Source organism: Camelus ferus, chromosome 7 (genome assembly GCF_009834535.1).
Source record: "Camelus ferus isolate YT-003-E chromosome 7, BCGSAC_Cfer_1.0, whole genome shotgun sequence".
NCBI lineage: Eukaryota > Metazoa > Chordata > Mammalia > Artiodactyla > Camelidae > Camelus > Camelus ferus.
In genome coordinates this window covers 13,497,794-13,519,837 of record NC_045702.1, presented here as the reverse complement: position 1 = coordinate 13,519,837, position 22,044 = coordinate 13,497,794, and the positions used below count along the sequence as shown (strand labels likewise).

The following is a 22,044-nucleotide window of genomic DNA, read 5'->3' as shown; positions in this document are numbered from 1 at the left end:
AATAGCCAAAACACCGTCTTGGAGCCAGACAGATCTCAGCTCCGATCATGGTTCCCCTATTACCTATGACCTTCAGTAAATTACTTAACTTCTCTAAACCGGATTCCTCACATGTGAAAATTAAAGTAATAATATCTACCTAACAGAGATGTTTAATATATATTTCTTTCTTTTCCCTTTTATAGTATTTTTGGTTTAACCAGACTCAAGTCTGAAAATTTAATGAGGAAACTGGGAGAAGGTTGACAGAAAAACTGTAAGCACAGAAATTTAGAAAACAAGGACTTATGAAGATAAACTAAAGAAATCAAACTTATGTAGCAAGGGTATATATTTTGCTTTGAGCACCAGATGTGTTCTTGAAAATTTATATCAATTCTGATTTCTTAAACTGAACTGTATTTTACAAAGCAAATGGTAAAATTCCCCAATCTGTGAGACCATAATCAAGGCATCATCTACATAGAGCCAGCAGTGTGCTTCTCTCCATTACAAAAATAATGCATATGCCTAGCATAATATGCTTTACTAGGTACATGGATACTGAACTCAAGAACGTCACAACAAGCTCAGAGAACATTCAGATTTTTCTTACCATGACTGCTGCCATTGACTTTGAGCAGGCTAAAACAGTAGTGGGCACACTGGGGCCCACTGGCCAATCCCTGAAGCATTTTCAAATAAGGAATATAAATAGTTGGAGGCAACAGGTCACCCATTTGCCTAACAAATTTGGACAAGACAACCTGAAATAGGAAAAAGCCAATAGTTTACATAAAGCATACCTTAACTTTAAGCCAACATGGAGTAGCTAATAAAGACTATGTATGCACTAAAACAAATTAAGTACTCTCATTTAAAACCCCCCAAAGCAAAATAATCTGGTATTCTATTTATGAAAAATTACATTTTCAACTTTGTCATTAGCAATTTAATGCAATTATAGAATATCTTTATGAACATAAAGTACATTTTTTCAAAACATCTCAATGTTACAAAACATAAGACTGTTCACTTTCTAAATATATAAAAGAATTAAAAGAAATTTACTTATCTAAAATTAATCAGCAAATTCAAAGACATATTTAGAACCCAGAGTTCCCAAATCCTAGTCAAATCTAGTATATTTAGGAACCTGAGAGAATTTTTGATGGTAACCTACACATACTCTATTTTGTGTTCTTGCCTGTATCATGTTCCTACACTTCTGTAAGTTCACTTCTTAGTTTTCTCTTTACTCTTGCTTATGCCTTAAATCTATTATCAATAACAAAACATTCAGACTTATTAGTTGGAACTCAGCACTGAAAATGTTACAGATCTCTGGAAAATTGTCAAGTCTGTTAGGTTTAACAATGACAATGGTTTTGTGATTATGAAGAAAAATATCCTTATTTTTAAGAGATAGTAACCCATGAGAGGTAAAATGCCATGCTGTCTATAATTTACTTTAAAATACCCCAGCAAAATAAAAGCAGTAGAAGTAACAAGAGAAGTAAACATGGCAAGATGTTAACAGCTATTAAATAGATATGTTGGTATTCATTATAATTATTCTCTTCCATATGTTTGAAAACTTTCATAATGGAAAGTTTTTTTAATCTTTAAAATTTTTTAGTAAATCCTCTCCAAAACATTTTTTAAATGGGGAAAAAAGTAGAACAATAAATGTAAGAAATACAGTAAAAGGAGGGGAGGGGTCTGATCTTCAACTCTAGCATAAATGAAATTATATTATATGGTATGAAAGCATCTAGAATAGAAAATCCCAAAAAGATGATGACAGATATGGCAATCCATCTTATTTGTTGCTGCATATCAAACTTTAGTTAATACAGGATAGAAAATGGACTTTTTCCTATATTATCTACTGACTCATAGGCATTTTGTCATTAATTATAACTTCTAGGCCTTTTCCTTTAGTATTTGTGCCTCCCCTATCTTCCCTACCTTGCTAAGAATGACGTACATTGGTCATTGTATGCCTATATAGGACAGACAGAAGCTAATAAATACTAACAAAGTCCAAATTAGTGACTTATAAAGAAACTAGACACCTTTTTGTGTCTTTATGATTCAATGCATACAAGGGCTGACTATATAAACCCCAAAATGATCAGATCTTCAATTTAAGAGTTTCAATTTCCTTAAATAAAGTGTAAATGTCTAAAGGTTATAATACTATTCATTTCTGTTAATAGCAATAACATCAGGAAATATCGTTTTTCATGTCTTTAAGATTTCCAATCACCACCCCAGAGTATGAAAGTAGAAAAACTAAAAGCTCACCTGGCGTTGAGGGGGTCGCTGATGAGCCACCCCAAGGTAGGAACCCAGGATAGTGGAAGTCTGAAGAGGCTCTGAGGGACACCAATATTCTAGCGCAAGCTCCAAATTAAAAGGGTTCTTTTTATATAGTTCACCAATCTGCAAAGAGTAAACAAAGACAGTAGGAAAACGTCTATAAGTTACAAATTACTTTCAAATAAAAATTTACATTCTTATTGAACTCATTTGTATATTTAAGATATTAGACCTGAAATCTTCCAAAGTTACTGAAAACATAAACGGAGGGAGGGAGATGACAATCCATCCAATGTAATGGCTTACCAAGAGCATTAAGTGTTCCAGATCCCTTCTAAGTGAAATGGGTGGTTCGTTGCCCATCTGCATACTCATGTGAATCATTCGAGCATCTTCATCTGCCCGATTCCTCAACTGTTTCACCTATTAATTATATATGGTTTATATGTAAATTTATTATATGGATTAATAATAATGAAATCAGCAAATCAGGCAACTGTCTAAAAGTGATCACATGAAAGAAAAACACTGTTTAAATATCTATTCTACTTTAATGATGTGAAAAAATATGTTAGGAATTTTATTGCAATATTATTACCCATAATTTATATCTTAAAACTTCAATGTATTTTCCACTACAGGTTAAGTTGATTTTAACCAGTGTTTCTCAATTACTGACATTTGGGGCAGAACATTTCTTTACTGGGATGGATAATCCTGAACTTAACACGACATTTAGCATCCCTGGAATTACCTACCACCAATGCCACCACTACAGTCAATGTCGAGAGCAAAAGTAGCCCCACTCATTTCCCAAACACATTCTGAAGGACTACTAGGGTTAAGAACCATTGCCTTACAATGTGTGTCAATTAAATGTCAACTGACATAAGAAATCATAGCTAAACAAATTCACAATTACTGTTGGAGATTTCAACACTCTTCTCTGAATATACAATAGAACAAGTACACAAAAAATCAGTAACAATATGGTAAATTTAAATAACATTATCAACCAACTTTACCTAATTGACATTTAAAGAACACTCCATAGAACGGCAACAATATATCCCTTTCACATGCATATAGAACATTTATCAAAATAGGTTATATACTTAGTTATAAAACAAGCTAAAGCAGTAATTACAGGTAAATTTATAACATTAAATGTCTACATTAGAAAAAAAGAAAAGTTTCAATCAATAACCTAAGCTTCCACCTTAAAAAACTGAAATGATAAGGGCAAGTTAAAACCCAAATAGAGAGGAAGAAAATAACAGAAGCAGAAATTAGTAATAGTGAAAGAAAATACAAGAAAATCAATGAAGCCAACAGCTGGCTCACTGGAGAGATCAATAAGATTGATAAACCTCTAGCCAGGTTAAGAAAAAAGAAAGAAGACACAAACTACTAATATTAGGGATGAAAAAAGAAATATCACTACAGATCATATAGACATAAAAAGTATTAATATAGGAATATTAGGAATAATTTTATGCTGAATCAATTTGATAACTGGAATGAAATGTACAAATTCACTGACAGACACAAACCACCGAAGTCCATTCAAGGAGAAATAGATAACCTAAATAGTACTGTATCTGTTAACAAAACTCTAGTACCCCAGAATTGTGAGAGTAACTTCACTGTTTACTCTATCCAAGCCGTTTGTTTGTTTGTTTATTGGGGGGCAGGTAATTAGGTTCATTTATTTTTTAGAGGAGGTACTAGGGATTGAACCCAGGACCTTGTGCATGCTAAGCATGTGCTCTACCACTTGAGCTACACCGTCCCCTCTATCCAAGCCATTTATGACTTTGTCTATTCGAACTCCTCTCAGCCTTCATCTTTTCCAAATCACCATTATCTTTCCATAATAAAACTCCCTTCTGGGCTAACAATTAGGAAAAAGTTAAAGCCTTAACCCTTTCTAGGGCTTCATTTACACAACTGTAAAACGAAAGATTTCTTCCTATTCTAAAATTCTATGATGTTAATCTATCACGTCCTTCAAAGCTGATGAAGGCTCAAGTTATCTGATAAACACTCATTGACTAGCTTAGTCCTGAGTGAGATAGCCTTAGCCTAAGAAATCCATTGTAATTTACTGTCTACACTTGTCATTTACTTACTGTTACTACCTATATTTCTCTGTGTATATCTTATCTTATTTTGCCAACTAGCTTAAACATTCTCTGCTGGCAGGGAATGAGTCTCCTATTCATTTGTCTTCTTCACAACTCCTAGCATAGGTATCTGGAGCACAGGAGGAACTCAATGAATACCTGATCCATTATATCATGAGGAAGCATTCAACTCCTTGATTGCTTATTACTTGGTCCCTCTGCTTTATGTTTTTTAGCAGGTATGGTATCAGAACTGCACATCTTATACTACCTTGCCTGAATAGAAGACTCAGTATTTTAAGAATACATTGTGTCTCTATAAGTTAATGTCTAATTTCAATGTGGTCCCAATAAAACCTCTAATAGATTTAAATTAAAAAAAAAAAAAAAAAGAACTACACACCAGTATTACAAGTGTAGACTCTTAGGATGCTTTTTTATAACACACATAAACAAAAGTCAGTTTTATAAGACTTTACTCCCTCTTTAATTTCCTGCCACCACTTCAATGGCTTCCTTGGCACAAAATGGCACATGGAACGTATACTATGTAAGAACTGCCTGAAATGGCTCTAAGAAAACTTTTTTGGATCAAAGTTATAGCTCCAATGCTTTATTTAAAAATAATCTCACCAGAGGTGGGCAGGGCCCATGGACCCTGTTATTTAAAAAAAAAAAAGAAAGAATAAAAGTAAACTTTGCATTAGTTTCTTAAATTCGTTAATTTATCTGTATCCATGTGGAAGTCCATTTTCACACTACAATTAAGAGTCTAAACAATTATCTACAAAACTGGAGATTTTCCCCTATGCCTCTTCCAAATCATGTACAAAAAGCATTTAAAAACTCATGTATAAAAAGCCTTAGCATTGATTCCCCAGAGTAGCATGGAGTTAATAATTTTCTACAAATAGTCTATTTTCATTTGCTTATTACTTTCTCATTATAAACTATTCTCAATGTCAAATGTTTCTTCCTTTTAGTTTATTCTCAGTTAATGGGTCTTATATTATTTCATTTTCATGAATCACAAACTCATTCACAAGGCATAACATAACTACTACTGCTGAATGTTAGTCTGTAATAAAAGATTTTATTAGTTTCCAAAACACAGTTGATTAATTGATCAATTTTAAATTATCTTATAAAATTCTTCTACTACTTTTTATGCACCCTACATTATTACGCTTACCTTCATTGGCATAAGTGCCAGGAAATCTGTGATGAGATTATGGATTCTACGTATATAAAATTCCTCCTGATAGAAGTTTTCTGACACCACTACGGACTCAGTGAGGAACAGGAAAACATTGTCAGCAATTGCAAGCTCTGCCATTGCTTCATCTGCTTCTGTGAATTCAGCCAGAGCTAGAAACATATTTAGAAAAACAGCACATAGAGAAAAAGTTATTAAACTAGATTATATCTCATAATATTGTTGATGGTTCAAAATTCAGATCTTTTCTCAACCTTCTAGCATGTGCTATACACAAAGTAAGACAGTGTATAACTGTAATTGACTCACAAACCCCAAAGAACTATGAAAAAAGTGTATAAGAAAACCATGTGCTCTTCACAATAACATAAAGAGTAATCAAAAAAAATATCTAAGAGACATATGATGTAACACAGATGTAGTCAGGGAGCTATTATCAAAATATTAGCATAGTAAAATGATACAAAGGCTTTAATCTCAGTGAAATGAACTGGATCACTCAGAAAAAGTCTTCACGGCCCACAAGTGAAGACCAAAAACATTACCACTTAAGTAACTACTAATTCGGTAAACAAGTAGCAAAAATTGAAAAACTAAATCTTCATCTAAAGACAAAGTGGCCCACCTGTAATATTTTTAGCTTTGTATTTGGAAAAGTGCAAACAGAGATCTAAAAATAGATAAAACTAGTATACCAAAAAAAAAACTAGTATACTGAAGCCCCACATACCCATTACCTAGCTTCAATACTATCCATTTATGGCTAATCTTATTTCAATCTAGATCTCCGTGCATTCCCCCTCTCCACCTAAATTAGATTGAAGCAAATCACAGACAATTTAACACTACACTCTTAAGTATTTTAGTACATGACTCAAAAAGATACTTAAAAACCAAAGGAAAAAAATAAACCACGTATACACATGATACCATTATATCTTAAAAAATAATTCCTCAATATTAAATATCTAGACAGTGGTCAAATTTACAATTGTCCCATAAATGTTACAAAAGATTTTGGTTTCGTCTTTTTGCTTTTTATCTTTTGTACAATCTGTTTGCTAGAATCAGTATCCAAATAAGGGCTACACATTGCAATTAACTGACAGAACTGTAGGCTCCTCCAACATCTTTTTCATTTTTCCCTTGCTCTTCATTTGCTGAAGAAACTGAGCCTATTATCCTGTAGTATTTTCCACAATGTGGTTTGGCATTGCATCCCAGTGGTATAATTACCATATTCCTTTGTTCTCTGGATACACTAAAAATTGATAGTTTGACCTACAGAGGCTTAATCAATTACATTGCATTTTTTCAGTAAAGTATGTCATAGGTGATGCTGTGTCCTATCATCAAAAACTACATTGCTGTTTACTTCTTTTAAATTTTAAATATAAAATTGCTAGGTAATTTTATGGTAATCTGGCTTTGGAAAAAGAACTGTTAAATAGCTTACTCTGCTTGACTGTCATAGAGACCAAATGCATTCTGTGCTACTTAAAGTAGATTTTCATTGCCTAGAAAAGGATCAGGAATAGATAAAAGCCAGGACAGTCTCAACCAGAGGAAAAGAGACTGGTTGGTTTTTTTCTTTTTTGTTTATGTGTTGTTTTACATTTTGAAACAAAGCCTGTATATCTACCCATACTATATAAACTCCTTGAGAACAAAATAGTTTCTTAATTCTTTATTATGACTACTAATAATGAATACTAAAATTATTAGTTAATATTAATTAAATAACAAAAATAATTAGTTTCAAACCTTCACTTGAATTCAGAAATATTGGAATTAAAATTGCAAGATGATCAATTCAAGAACTATTTCTTGAAGATTACTTACTTAATAAAGAGCATTAATATCTCAGTGTAAATTGAGCTTTAATTCCTCAAAACAGTACATAAAAATTTTAGAAAGTTTAGTAAAATTCAAGACACATTTTTATAAAATAATGTAATTAACCTATTTGATAAATTTTCCAGACGTCTATAAAGAAGTTCCTATAAAGGAACTAATTTTTCAAAATTGAGATCATTGTTAAAACTTGTCTGAATTGTTTCAAGAAATGACTATTTCTGTAATATAAGAAAAGCTATTCATCTTTTCTAATAATTTAAAATATAAATTAACAGAAAAATTTTATAGTTTAAAATATTCATTATAATGCCCCTAATTTCCAAGCTTATAAAAGGGTATGAGCAAGTAAAACTAAAGTAACTAAATAGCCAAAGATCTAGTACTTGAAACCAGGTCTGGATCTCTAGACTATTCTTATCTACTGTTCAGTATAGCATATTCTACTATGCCTCTCAAGACTAGGACAATGGTACAGTTACCTATAGTATATGAATCTGATTAACTATCACAAAGTTACTTACAAGTATATAGGGTAATTTTATGCCAGAAAAGTACTGAAATAAGACTTATAAATGAATAAGATGTATAGTTGAGAAACAGAATTTGTACATGAATATAAGTATCTAATTTGCCATCTATCAGCTGTAATGTAAAAAACACTTGAAGAAAGAAAAACTTGTAACACTAAGAGAGCTTTCTGCAGCCCACTTGGGAACAACACGAGACTAGTGAACAAAATGTTCTGAAATCACACAACAGGTAAGATATTAGAATTTGTTGACACTCTAAGACTAGAAAACATTGACGTGGACTATAAACTTTAATAAAATCTTTCCAGATTTACCACAAAAACCTATGGAAGTGACAGTTCTTTGGGCTTTAAATGACAATAAGATCATAGTTCTCATCCTGTTAAACCACTTTTAGTAAGATAATTACAAGAATGTAAATAGCAGAAGAGGATATGCTACAGCAGCTAACAAAATAGTTACAAGTCAGAACTCCACATCCATTATTGATTGAGTGAAATATCTTCTTTCTAATATACTGTATTTAAAAATAATACTAGTTTTTAATTGGACACAATATGAGAGAAATTAGTTTGAACAAAACCAAAAATAAAAACATTTAAAAAAATGTATTATTATACCATCATTTCAAATTTAAAACTCTTAAGGGAAAAAAAGAAGCTAAGAGAATTCTACTAGCTGTAAGAAAGGGAAAAAACATTCCAAATAATTTCTTTGGGGAGACAAGAAAAAAGGAAAAGGTCTGTATTCCGCCAGGATACAAAGTTTCACTTACCACAGCTCTAAGGCATCTTGCTAGGCTCATGCTTACACACGCCAAAGGTAAACACCCTTTCCAAAATACCAGTAAATGTTGATACAACATTTCTCATAACAAAATGACCTATAATCAGATTACCTGTCACATCAGGTAGCTGAGATATCCCTCTCAATGCCAGTGCCCAGGCAAGTCTCACAGTGGCTTGCAGCCCAGGCAGTTTCCAAGGCTGTGAGTCTTGAAGGCGAGAGTGAATTGTTGCAATGTATTGTCTCTCTGTCAACAGTGGAAGTTGATGAATCATATCTGAAAATAAAAATAGACCACTCTACTAAAAAGTAGAGAAATTCTCTCTTTTGAAATACAGGAATAATGTCTAAGAATCAGAAAATCAGAGTACTATAGTACTTCAAACAAAGCACAGGATTCCAACTAAATACCAAAATAATGGGAAATATCACTGACCACCTATAAATTCATCTATTTTACTCCATTATTTTCTTATACTTCCTTTTGATGTCATCTTGTGAATAACTACCTCAGTGGTTCCCAACCTTTAACTAGGAAGAACACATTTTTTATTTAATTTCCTGTATATTTTAAAGTTCCTGTCTATACTATTATACATGAATTAATAACTCACTTCTCCCATTTATTAACAAAGATAAACAGTGATCAACAAACTACAGCTAAAATGAACTCATCAATATAAGGGCCCTAAATTAATATCTTTCCAACCCCCTTTGCTCTTTCTTCTCCTTCTGGGACCCCTATTATGCATAGGTTGGCACGCTTTATATTATCCCATAGGTCCCTTATATTGCTTTCATTGGTTTTTACTTGAATACCATCACAACCTAGTGTAAAAAACCTTACATCTTAGCCTATGAAACTTTCCAGGCATTCATTCCATTTAGCTTTTAAAAATTCCAGCTTACAAACTTCCATTAAAACAGCGTACATCTACTTAATTATGTGCTTCATTTCATTCAATGCAGGAAAGCTGATCAATGCATTAACTGGCAGCAGGACTATACGATACAGGTGCCACTTACTATGTGACACACAATGTACTATGTGACAAGCTGATTGAAGATAAGGGGTAGTTGTGTGTTAAATAAGCCTTTCCTAGTGGCTAAAGATCACCTAAGAGGAGTGGAAAATGTCTACCCTGTTCACATACCGAATGAGAGGAGACCAGGATGATACAATCAAAAGCAGACAGGAGATTATTGTTGGAAAACTATAAATATTTATGACATTAAGTGGCAATAATCTTCCTTTGTGGGAATCATTTTTGAGCTCTTCAGTTCTAAGCAGTTACTTTATAAGGTTACCAAGAGAAATTTTATCTCCTTCAAAGAAAAAAAAGTCAAAGATGATATAGTACTGAAAATTAAAGTCATCCTCCCTCAGAATGTTTTCATGAAAGGTTTACAATGTGAATAAATAGTAAAGGAACAAGTAATTAGGTAAATTAGGCATGCATAACTCACAAACATATATCATACATCCTTTAACAATTTTCCATCCCCAAATCCCAAAGACATTAGAAACATCTAATATGGTTGCAATTACTTTAAAAATGTGATCTTATATCTAAATATTCAAATATTGATGAATTATATACAAGGGAATAAAACATACAATTTTTAATTTTAGTTATTAAACTATCACCTTTCTTAAATGTTATCTCCACAATTAAATCTGATTTTTTGGAAACAAATGTATTAACAGGTACAAAATCCAATACCATCACGTTCCTCTGTGCTTTGTTCTATAAAGCTGATATCAAAGCAGTACAGAAGTGCCATAAGAAGAGCCAGGTTCACTGCATCCAATGAGCCATTGGCCTCAACTGTCACTCTTTCCAGATGTCCAATAAGGAGCAGAGTGTCATCTTTGCCTAAAGGTGATTGGCAAGCCCAGGCAAAAAGGCTTTCTGCCAGAGACTGCCTGCACTCCTTGATGAGATCAGAAACCTAGAAATAAAAATGATTATAGGTATAAGTAAGTTACAGTGAAGCCTGATCTTATTGTAAAATGTAAACTATTGTAAAAGCAAACTAAATAAATGAATCTGAATCCAAAGTGACCCTAAAAATCTCACCCCTGCAATTTTGAACATATTCTACTGTTAATTTCTCATTCTTAAGTTCCAACCTCCTCTATAGGACAACTAATTTCTTAAAGAGCTCAATTCAGAAAATGTGCTAGTGTGACAAATAGCAACTAGAAAGAAGCTGAAATAGGTGCAAGTCAGTTTCGTGGACACAACTGCTTACACACTTCAATATGCATTTTTAATTTTCCTATGACTCTATTAGTAGAATTTTCTCATAGACGTGACTTTTCTGACTCCAAGATTTGACACAGACAAGCCATGAATTGATATCATTGAACCCTTGCCTCTTTTCGATGTTTTTCACTGCCCAAACCTCTCTCGCGCTGTAGTTTCTCAAACTCATTATTCACATCAATCTGTGACACCAGAGTAAGAACTTTGTAAGTCAACCCTTGCTCCATCAGCTCATCAGTAAACCGTGTTGTCATGGAAACCAGCTCTGGACTGTAACGGAAAGAAATCAATAAAGTTATGATGAGCAATAATGTTTATATTCCTCAGCACATGGATATAGAAAATGCTCTTTTGACAATAATGTTACATTACTAGAAACAACCAGGATGAGTTATAACCTAGCTCTTTTCATACTTTCTATATCATTGAGTTCAATAAACTTCTAACCACAAGCAATTGAATTACATTTTATTTGTCAACAAAATAAAGCAGGTTTAAACTGTTCTATCATTCTTGGCAGAATAAGGGAGTATTTATCACTCAATGTATAATAAGAAGAAATTTTTGATTCTAAAATTATTATTCTTTAAGCAATTTCTGATTAAAAACAACTCTGAAATCCTAAGACGCAAACAGACCTGAGTTCAAGGGTCCATGTCTTTCCTCGTCGAGACTGTATCAAGGCTTTCAGGGAATTTGCAATGCATCGCTTTCCATCCCAGTATAAAAGAACAGCTACTAATCCTCTGGTGAGGCCAGGAAAATGAGGCTGTTGGTGCTCTCCTAGAAAAGGAAGTTGAGAAATAATTTAGTAAATAAACACATGTTTAGGCTGAGACAAAAATCACTAAGTCTATGTTCAGTCCAAAAAAAATCACATTTCTTAGGGGCTCTAAGGGTCCTCTACTTCAAACACCCACTCGTTGTTTTATTCTCTTTCACATGAAATCTTTCAAATATTTGGAAGTTTCTGCCCCTAGAGTCTTCTCTAAAAATTAAATAACACTTTCTTATGTTTCAACTTTTATTCGCCTTTTTAACTGCTCTCCTTTAAATAAGTTCTACTTTGTCTTTTCAAAAATACCTTGCCTACAGTTTCAGTTTCATTTTCTATGGCTTTTTTTCCCCCTTAGCCCAATCACTCCTCCACTCTACTCCCTTCTGGTCCCCACATTCATGTCACTGCCTCACACCTCTGCACAGGCGATTTCTTCTGCCTGGACGCCCTTTGTCCTCCTGAGTGCACACCTATTCCACCTGACATATGCCTATTCATTTTTCAACAACTACCTTAAGCCTCATGATCTTTGAGGACTTCTCTGTGCAATACAAGGTCAATTTAAATGCTTCTCCTCTGGACCATCACTAAACCTTGCATTAATGCACTTACAGTGTCATAATTACTGCTTTCCATTTCTTTCTCAATAACTAGACTATGAGCTCCTTTATTCTAGCTGAGGTTTTATTCATCTTTATATCTCTAGAGTCTTAACACAATGCCCAGCCCATAATATGCATAGAATAAATGTTTGTTAAATGAAATTTTGAGTTAAACTCAAACTAGCATGTCCAGTTAACATCTGCATTACAGGATAGGAAAACAACTTTAGGCACCCTCAATATCACACTTCTTTTAATGCAGCCTTAGGTCAAAAAGGATTTTGGTAGCCACATGATATCTTTAGACATATCAGATTTTCATCCAGTTAAAATTTCTACCTGGCTTCTTCCCATGGTTCCTCTGTTATAATTGCAATGAACTGCATATTTTGTGGAAATTTCAATTTCTTCTCTAAATAGCAGCCAGAGAAATAATTTCAGTTATTCCAGATTCTGTAACTCTTCTGCTTAAAGCCTCTGCTAACAACTTCCCATTGCAATTAGAATGAAATCCAAATAATTTTTATGGCCTGCAAGACTATAATCTAACTCTTGCTCCGGCCTGTCTTCCTTCACTCTCCCCCTCGTTCCTGATGTTCCGGCCAGTGGTCTTTGTAACCTTCAGCATGCCTTTGTTCTCACCTCAAGCTGTCCATTCTCCCTGGAACATCTTTTCCCAACAACTCTGGCATCTTGTTGTCATGCAGGTCTCAGGTCAAATGCCCCAGTCTCAGAGAGGCCTTCCCTAAATACCTTACTTACAGTCCCCAACCCCCGCCCCCAAAAACACAGCCCCATCTCTCTATATCCCATTATCTTGTTTTATTTTCTTCCTAGAACTCAGTATTATTGAAATTATCTTATTCTTTACCTATCCATTATCTAAATCAGCCCCCTAAAAAGAGCAGTGACCTTCCCTTCTTACTCATTATATGACAGTAATGGATTTGTGCTATAAAACTTCTGAGATGCAGCCAGTTATTCTTTGCTAGTCAATTACCATGAAAAAGTTGATCTTAAAACAGATTTCCTTTAACAACTCTGATCACTAAACTAAAGCTTTCCCACTGGTCAAAGGTAAACAAAAGGAAATATTTTGAATATCAAATAAACTACATCCTTAGAAACTATTCTGGAATCCAAATGACACAATATTCCAAATTTTAAGTAAATAATTGTATATTTATGTCCTGCCTTACCATAGATTCAGTTAAATGTCAACCTACCAGCAAGGAGAAGTTCAACAGCTGCCAATTCTCCAATATCAAAAAGGTCACTGAGGATAAAGGCCTCTTTAATGAGCTGTTCAGGAAGAAGTCGGGTTCCTTGTTGACCCTGGATGGCAACTCCCTCTGTACTGGCTTTCTGAACCTTCTCATGTTGTTGAACATTTTTTGGCTACAATGATAAAAATAAATTAATAGGATCACATAATGAAAATAGCATAATGGACATAAGGTATTAAAATGTTACCCAGAGAAGTTTATTCATAAAGCAGCCTGGTAACATGACAAACAGGAGTATTTCTTATCAGATAATCTACAATTAGAACCTTACGAGGTAACATTTTATATCATCTTTAACTTTTTATACCATTATTACCTTCTCAATAACCACTTCTGTTAAACTCTGAACTACAAAATGCCAATTATATATTTAATAAATATAAAAACAATAAAGTCTTCAAATGGGAAATAAGAAATGGAAATGAATTGTTGAATTAGTAGGGCTAATGATAGTTTATTAATATGTTATTTTAAAATGTAGTCTTAATCACAAAAAGGCTTACTTGGTGTAAATAACATAGAGTATAGGGATGATTCACTTGATGGATCACAAAATCAAGGTATTTAAACCTTGAAAAAGGCCATATAGTCAATTAATCCAACTCCTCTACTAACATAAGGGAAAACTGATGTCCAAGTCAGGTGACTTGCCTGTGGTCATACAGCTCTTTAGTGGTAGAGCCAAGACCGGAACTCAATTCAAGTGGTTCCCAGGCTATGGCTCTTTCTACTAAAAAATAGTTTTTTTTAAAAAAAGCAAAATAGCAAAGAAGCAAAGAGCCTTTTCTGATAAAACAAACCCATAAATAGTTCTTAGATAGTCTTGTTAGTCTATTAAAAAAACTTTCAAACAGAAGGGAAAGGAATTTCCAAATACGAATTCCTTCCACTGAAGTACTCTATTACTGGTTGAAAAGTGTATCAGGATGCAGTAACTAACAATATGTAAGAATTAATTAGTTCAGCTAACACACCCTACATAACATTGTGAAGAGTTAAAATGTTGAAGTGTACCTGGAAATGAATAAAATAATCAATCCTACTAAGCTTACATATATTAACTATAAGTCAGAAATTCTAAGGAGATTCATGTTTCTGGAATACACTGACCTGTCTAAATCTTAGTCAAGTGTTATTTAGATATCACCTAGCTAGAGATAAACACAATTACTAACTTCTGTGGTGAACATTAAGAAGTTAATAATTGCTCCCAGGAAAAATTCCATTTTTGGAAAAAACCTCAATTAATGGACTAGAACAAATAACATATTTCATTTATATGCATGAAGAGTTTACTTGCTCCTTCAATCTTTAAAGAAAAAAAGCAAATCCAAGAAGAAAAAAGAAAATTTCCTACTGGGTTTCTGAACAATGAGATGAAGTCAGGTTTGTGTTTCTTCAAAATCATGTCAAGAAGGTGGACAGCTTCAGGTTGTCTTCTCCAAAGAGCATTTCCCACAGTTTGCCAAATGTCTTTGTAAGGACCCCACAGACTAGCAGCTTAAAGAAAAAAATAAATAAAACCATCATCAAATAAAACATATCACAGCTACTTTTAAATATAAGAAGTTATATATGTTACACATAAACCACATGTTGACATAAAAGAATATTAAAATTCACAAGCAATAATATAAATGTCATTTTATCTAACTTAATATAAAATAAATACTGACTTTAAATTGAAATATCAGCCGAACCTGGTTTTGCCACTTTATTAGCTGTGTGACATGGAGTGAGAAAATAACGTCTTTAAACTTCAGTTCCTTATATATAAAATAGGGACACCATTGGCTTCACAGGGTTGAATGGATTAAATGAGAGAAACTAGGTAAAACAATACAGTGTCTTGGCATATCACAGGCATTCAATAAATGTAACTGCCTTTCCTTCCCTCCCTATCATTCAAATGAAAAAGCAGAAATAGTAGGAAAAAATCAGATTTTGTAAAACTTAGAAGCTGAGAAAATAAGTACTTTATTATGGCTGGGACACTAGCTATAAAAAAAACAGCATAGATATTTTGTAATAACCTATAATGGAAAAAAATCTGAAAAAGAAGATATATATGTATGTATAACTGAATGAATAACTTTGCTGTACACCTGAGACTAACACAACATTGTAAATCAACTATATTTCAATTTTTAATTTTGAATTAGTTTTTTTAAAACAGAAATATGGAATTCTTTTGTAAACTCACATAAAAAGGGTCACATTTTCTTTGTAAAGATAATAACAATGGGTATCACAGAGCTTTTGGTATGTGCTACTGAGCATGGTTTGAAAAACATGACCCTGAAGCCCAAGGTTTCTGTTTGCAAACAACCAGATATAGTACCCCATGTGTTTACAAAGACTCTGAAAGAGAAACTAGTCAAAACCACTCACTCACTCAACAGATGAATCCTAGAATTAAGTATAGCTTAAACCGTAAAGGGTGGTTTGCAAACATGTTTAACTGCTATCTGAGAAAACACAAATCCCACTAAAGTTACCAGGACAGTCAGAATGACACGCAAGATAACTGTAACCTAATTAAATGCATTACAATCTTATGAACAACGTTGTCAGAAGAAGGCAAAGTACTCGGCAATTTTGGGTTTTGTTTTTTTTTTTTTCCCGAAGGGATGTGCAGGTTCTGCTCCAAGGGACTTACCGCCTTCTGGCTCTAGAGATGAGCCCCCTCTGCCTCTCAGAGCACCAGCCAGGACTGTTCACAGGCTTTAAAACAGAGCCCATAAAAGTTTTGTTTTTAGAACTAAGCTGCCCGGGCAGTATGTGCTTTTAAGCCAAACAATTTTAAAAATCACCTCCCCAAAATAAAAATCACCTCGTAAGCCAGAGCCTCCTTACAACTTTGAAATGTGCAATAAAGAATACCTGCGTTTTAGTTAATGTAGCATATGTAACTGCTAAATGATTTGACTGTCATGAAAAATATGAACACTTTCTGTGGAAATGCTATAAAGAACATGTATTTCCATTTATTATCCTATTTTTGTGTACACCAGTTGAATACAAAGCAATGGTATTTATAAGTTTGATTTTTTAAAAAATATCTGGTTACAAAGACTGGTATGCTAAAAATGTTTACTAAAAGATCACTAAACTTTATGCTCCCTCTTGCTTAAGTCCTTTGTAGTAATAGTTCATAAAAGTTTGGTTATTAATATTTAAAAAAAAAAAAGAAGGGATGTGCAGGGAGAGGATAGACTAAACTAGTCAAGCTGGATCATTCATTCACTCAACAAACATTTACTGAGCGCCTTCTGTGTACCAAGGACAACACACCAAGCAAGACAGACAGGATCTCAGGCCTCATGGAACTTAGACTGACAAGAAAGACAGGCATTAAATGCAGAATTCAAAACACAACCACCAGTCTAATAAAAGGTATGATGGAGAAGTACAGAGTGCTATGAGCACGTGTAAAAGAAAGAAACCAACCTAATCTGAAGGACAGGGCAGGAAGTTATGCGTCAGGTCTTTGGTGTGGGGACATGGGAGAATGGGAATCATCAGTTAGCCCTCACACAGAGAGCGATCATCCTACTCCCTGCTTTGCTTCTCCTGCTTTAATCCTATACTTGTCAATCTTCTGATAAAAAAATGTAACTTGTTATATAAATTCCCAGAGTAGAAAATGTGTTGACGAAATAACATATGAGTACTCATGCAGACACACTTCCCACTAAACATCAATAAATTGGCATACTGGTTTATATATCTCTCTTTTCTGAGTCTGATTAGAGAAAATCACTTACTGGGATCTAATAAACTCTGGATACACTAACAAGTATCAGAGTTCTGGGCCTGCTAAAATGAGGACCCAACCCTGGATCCTGGTGACTGCCTGTGAGGTGCTAGTTGGATGGTGACTAGCTGACTTCCCTAGAGATCATTTTCTTGGCTCTTTCCAGCTGCAAAGGATAGAGCCTTGGATTCTAGGCCAAGATGAAATTTTTTCTATTAGTAAATGGGAAAGTTTCAAGTAGTGGATGACAAAATGAAATTGGACACTGGTGTGATGAAGGACTAACTAGAACAGGCAGCGTCAGGTACCAAGGATGACGGGTAGGGTAGGCTGCTCGTGAAGTGACAGAACCTAAACCAGGATGAGGGAAGCAAAACAGAAAGGCAAGGACTGTTGGTAGAGTCAGAACTGGTAACTGATTGGCAAAGGGTATAAAGGAAAGTTATGAAAATGACTCAGGCATATTTGAAACTTGCCTTACCAGAGGTATTTTAAAAATTTGACAAAGAGTTAACAAAAGTATACTGTCTGTGTAAGTAACACTTAATAGAATCTCTGAAAAAAATTCTTTGCACTATACATACTTAGGTTGAATAAGCTCAGTGAGTTCTACAGAAAATTCCATTTTTTCCCTTTTCTGGGGAGGAACCCAACAACAGGTCAAAAATCTACACAAAAAACCCCCCAAGTATACCAGCCTCCTGAGTCCATCATTGACATTACACATAACAGACAGAAGATGATGATGACAAAGCTTTAACTTCAGTTTGTCTTTGATATGACTAATTTTGGTAAATATCTTCCTGTTACTGATTACAAATAAAAGGAGGCTATAATGTTTTACAAATTACTAAATATGTATTTTTAACATAGTGATTTGTTTGAGAAATACACTTATTTTCCTAAACGTTGAGGGTACCTCCAGCAAATCCCATTTATTCACACATCCATCATGTATTAGGTGTGGGTAAGCTCACAGTATAGTGAGGAAGCACATTTACAACACAGTCATACAAAAGTGCAATATCCAATTTGTTAAGTGCTATGATGGAGAAGTACCCAGGGCAAAGATCATATAACAGGTGAATTTGGCCTAGCCAGGGAGGTCAGGGAAGGGAAGCATTCACTGAGCAAGTGATGACTGGGCTGAAATTTGAAGGATAAAACTGGGAGTGGGAGGCAGTAAACAAACATTTCTGGAAAAGAGGACAGCATGTAGGTCCCCATGGCAAGAGGGAACACTGCACTCTCAAAGACCCGGGAAGGCCAAGAGAGCTAGAGCACCGAGAAGGTTTTGGCAAGGGAGGCCTCTGACACAGCTTGCAGGACTTACGAGCCCATGTTAAAGATTCTGGTCTTTAGATCAGACTAAAAGATCAAGTAAGATAAAGATTTTAAATGTCTGCTGGATTCAGTGAAACAGAAAAGCATGTAAACCTTGAGAGCTGTTTAGCAGGATGGGAACAGACTAGAGTGAGCGGAGGAAGAGGAGGTAAGAAAATGAAGTCAGTGAATACTGATGAATCTCTGAAAGGCTGAATTGTGGAAAGAAGCAAGAGGACAGTAATTGCAGTGAGGCATGAGATCAAGATAAAGATGGGAGATTAACTGAAGGAAAAGGAGAAAGAAAGAGAGGTAAATTTAAAAGAAAGGTAGGGGGTAATAGGGAGAAGGGCATAAAGGGTCGGACTTCACCTTAGACAGGAAGACATAGGGAAACTGACTCAAAGAGTGCAGATATATTTCAGTTTGTAGGTTTGAAGGTGAAAAAAAGAGTTTGTGCCCGTTGGCTTCTATTTTCTCTGTGATTAGGACAATGAGGGATCAATTGGAGGTTAAAGATTTGATGAGCGTGGAAAAGGCCTGAAATAGTCACTGCTGTGAACAGGACAGGATGCCCCGCCAGCCATCCAAGGACAGTCAACGTTAAAGGCTGCTTACAAATAAGCCATAGGTCTACTCAGCCCGGATGATACAGGTCACAGTACTAGTAAATCCTTCAGCTGAAACTTGAGCATAGGACTTAGAACTCTACAACCTCTATTTTTCTCCCCTTCTACAACTCTGTCATGTTTAATTTTTTTTTTTTGAATTGTGGTAAAAAAGCACATAACATAAAATTTGCCATCTTAAACATTTTGAAATGTGCAGCTCAATAGTGCTAAGGGCATTCACATAGTTGTACAAGAGACCTCCAGAACTCTTTCATCTTGGAAAACTGAAATTTTGTACCCATTAAACAACAACTCTCCATTTTCCACTCCCTCTAACCTCTGGCAACCAACATTCTTTGTTTCTATGAATGTGACTACTTTCAATACATCATATAAGTAGAATCATACAATATCTGTCTTTTTGTTACTGACTTAATCCACTTAGCAGAATGTCTTCAAGCTTCATTCATTTTGCAGCACAGGATTGGATTTCCTTTTTAAGACTGAATAACATTCCATTATATCTAAAGACTACATTGTTTATTCATTCATTCATTTGGGTTGCTTCCCAGGACATGTAATTAAAAACAAATTCTGACTCTTGGCTTTTACAAATCTTTCCTTTTTATGTGGCCAATTAAACATGCCTGCCACAAGGCCTTATTGTACAATGTATATTCTTTGCAGCTGTTGGCAACTCCTTTTCCTTCAATGGTTTGTTTAATGATAGTAACTTAGGATAAGTATGTACTAAAGAAAAGTATTTAACCTTTCATATAACATGCAAGTCTTGTCTTAGTTTACATTTGGGTGGAAAGGCAAGACAGCAATATTAAAGAAGTAACTTCATTACTAACATTCAGATATATTAAATTTTATGTAATGAAATGAATTAGGTTGTGCTTAAGGAGGGGCATGTAGAAATAAGTATCAAAGACTAGCTTCAAATTATTAGCTGTATAACCTTGAAGAAGTTACTTAACCACTCTAAGCCTCTATTTCCAAATCTGTAAAATGGAGTACTTAAAAGCAACTACCCCATAGGTGTATAAAAGGGACTAAATGAGATGAAAGTACAACTCTTAGTCCAGAACCTGGGGAAAAGCATATGCTCAATAAACATAATCCTTCATTATAACAAAATAATTTATCATTGTGTTTCTGAAATGGCTTGATTTGCACAACTCAGATTTAGACAATTTTTCAAAAATATCAGTCGTGTGGAAAGAACAAACCAGCACCCGCCCCCTGCCCCATCCAAAAAAGACTGCATAGAAACGGAAAGAAAAGGCGCCCAGGAAAAAGTCCTCCTGAGTGAGATTCTCTACAAGCATTTACCACACAGATTTGCCCTTAAATGCCCATGAAGCTTAGGACATCTTAATCAGGCACTGACATTCTGAGCAGGAAATTCATTTTCAGGAACGCTCGGGTCGCTGCAGCACTTCTGGCATCCCTGGCCAGCCCACCAGGCACCAGCAGTGGATCCCAGGAATTGTGACAATCAAAATGCACCTACTCTTTCAAACGCCCCAGGGGGTGCAGTACCGCCCCAGATTGAGAATTGCCAAACGAAGACCCAATCCAAACCTTCCAGAGTTCCTTTACTACCTTCTAGATTCTGCTCCGCCCCGCAGATCCGCTCCAAAGGTACAGGAGCATCCAGGGACGGGCCACACCTGCAGAGCTAGGAATCATGGCACTCCTCGGCCACCTTCCGGATTGCAGGCTTCATAACAAAGGGATCTCGCTTCCTGCAGGACCCCCTAACCTTCATAAGGGGCCCCGATGCCTATTTTGAGGTGCCAGCTTTCAGCCTGAGCTCATGACTGAAAAAATTTCTTTCTCGGGTCCTGTGGCCGCATTGCCGGATGCTTGTCTATCTTGCCGGAATCCGGACCACAAACACATAATGGGGTGGGGAACAGAAGGGACCAGGCTCGGCCCTGGGCTGCAAGAACTGCACGCCCGGTTCCAATGGACCAAGCCTCCTTGCCTCGACCCTCAAACCCCAACTCTAGGGCTGGAGCCGCAACGCCGACGCGCGCCATTCAAACTGAGGAGGGGCGGGACTCCAGGCTGAAAGCTAAGGGAAGGCGGCCACAATGCCAAAGCGCAGGCCTGGACCCCGAGGAACCTCACAACCCAGGTGTCTCCCTGAAGAACAGATCACCACCTCGCCCACAGTTTGCCTTCTGCCCCCGCCGCACCTACCCGAATTTACCGCCAACAGCGTAGCCATCTTGGAGGCGCACTAACGGCGCCCTCCTGCCGCACGGAAGCCCCAGGAAAGGGTGAGGCTGCCCGGAGCGACGCCTGATCAGAAAGGTATCACGCTGTCCCCTCCGAGCTGCGCGCTCGACCGACCCAGGCGTACAAATATTCGAAAATCTGCTCTGAGCCACGGACGTCAATTTTCGCCGGGATTATTCCCGTTCAAATAAGGCGAAGGCAACCGGTTCGGAGACGCCAAGTCCTCGGTTTGACGTTAATCGCGCAGTGCATCCTGGGACTTGTAGTTTGTTTCTAATGATGACTACTAAAGTTGGTTTGATGGAACAGAAAAAAAATTTATGAGATTAGTTATTGAAATGACAC

General features: G+C 35.5%; 1 protein-coding gene across 1 annotated transcript in view; it reads right to left on the bottom strand.

Moving 5' to 3' along the window:
• NUP205 (nucleoporin 205) overlaps nt 1–21,793 on the bottom strand; it is a 65,150-nt gene extending 43,357 nt beyond the window's left edge. Inside the window, exons 1-11 of the mRNA XM_006186096.3 lie at nt 21,661–21,793; nt 15,113–15,255; nt 13,696–13,867; nt 11,728–11,872; nt 11,200–11,359; nt 10,544–10,772; nt 8,932–9,096; nt 5,623–5,798; nt 2,611–2,727; nt 2,290–2,427; nt 596–746 (exon numbers count right to left, since the gene is read on the bottom strand). Of these exons, the coding sequence (XP_006186158.1) occupies nt 596–746; nt 2,290–2,427; nt 2,611–2,727; nt 5,623–5,798; nt 8,932–9,096; nt 10,544–10,772; nt 11,200–11,359; nt 11,728–11,872; nt 13,696–13,867; nt 15,113–15,255; nt 21,661–21,688 (1,624 nt within the window). The 5' untranslated portion in view covers nt 21,689–21,793. The remainder of the gene's footprint in view (nt 1–595; nt 747–2,289; nt 2,428–2,610; nt 2,728–5,622; nt 5,799–8,931; nt 9,097–10,543; nt 10,773–11,199; nt 11,360–11,727; nt 11,873–13,695; nt 13,868–15,112; nt 15,256–21,660) is intronic.
• Between the last annotated feature and the right edge of the window lie 251 nt (nt 21,794–22,044).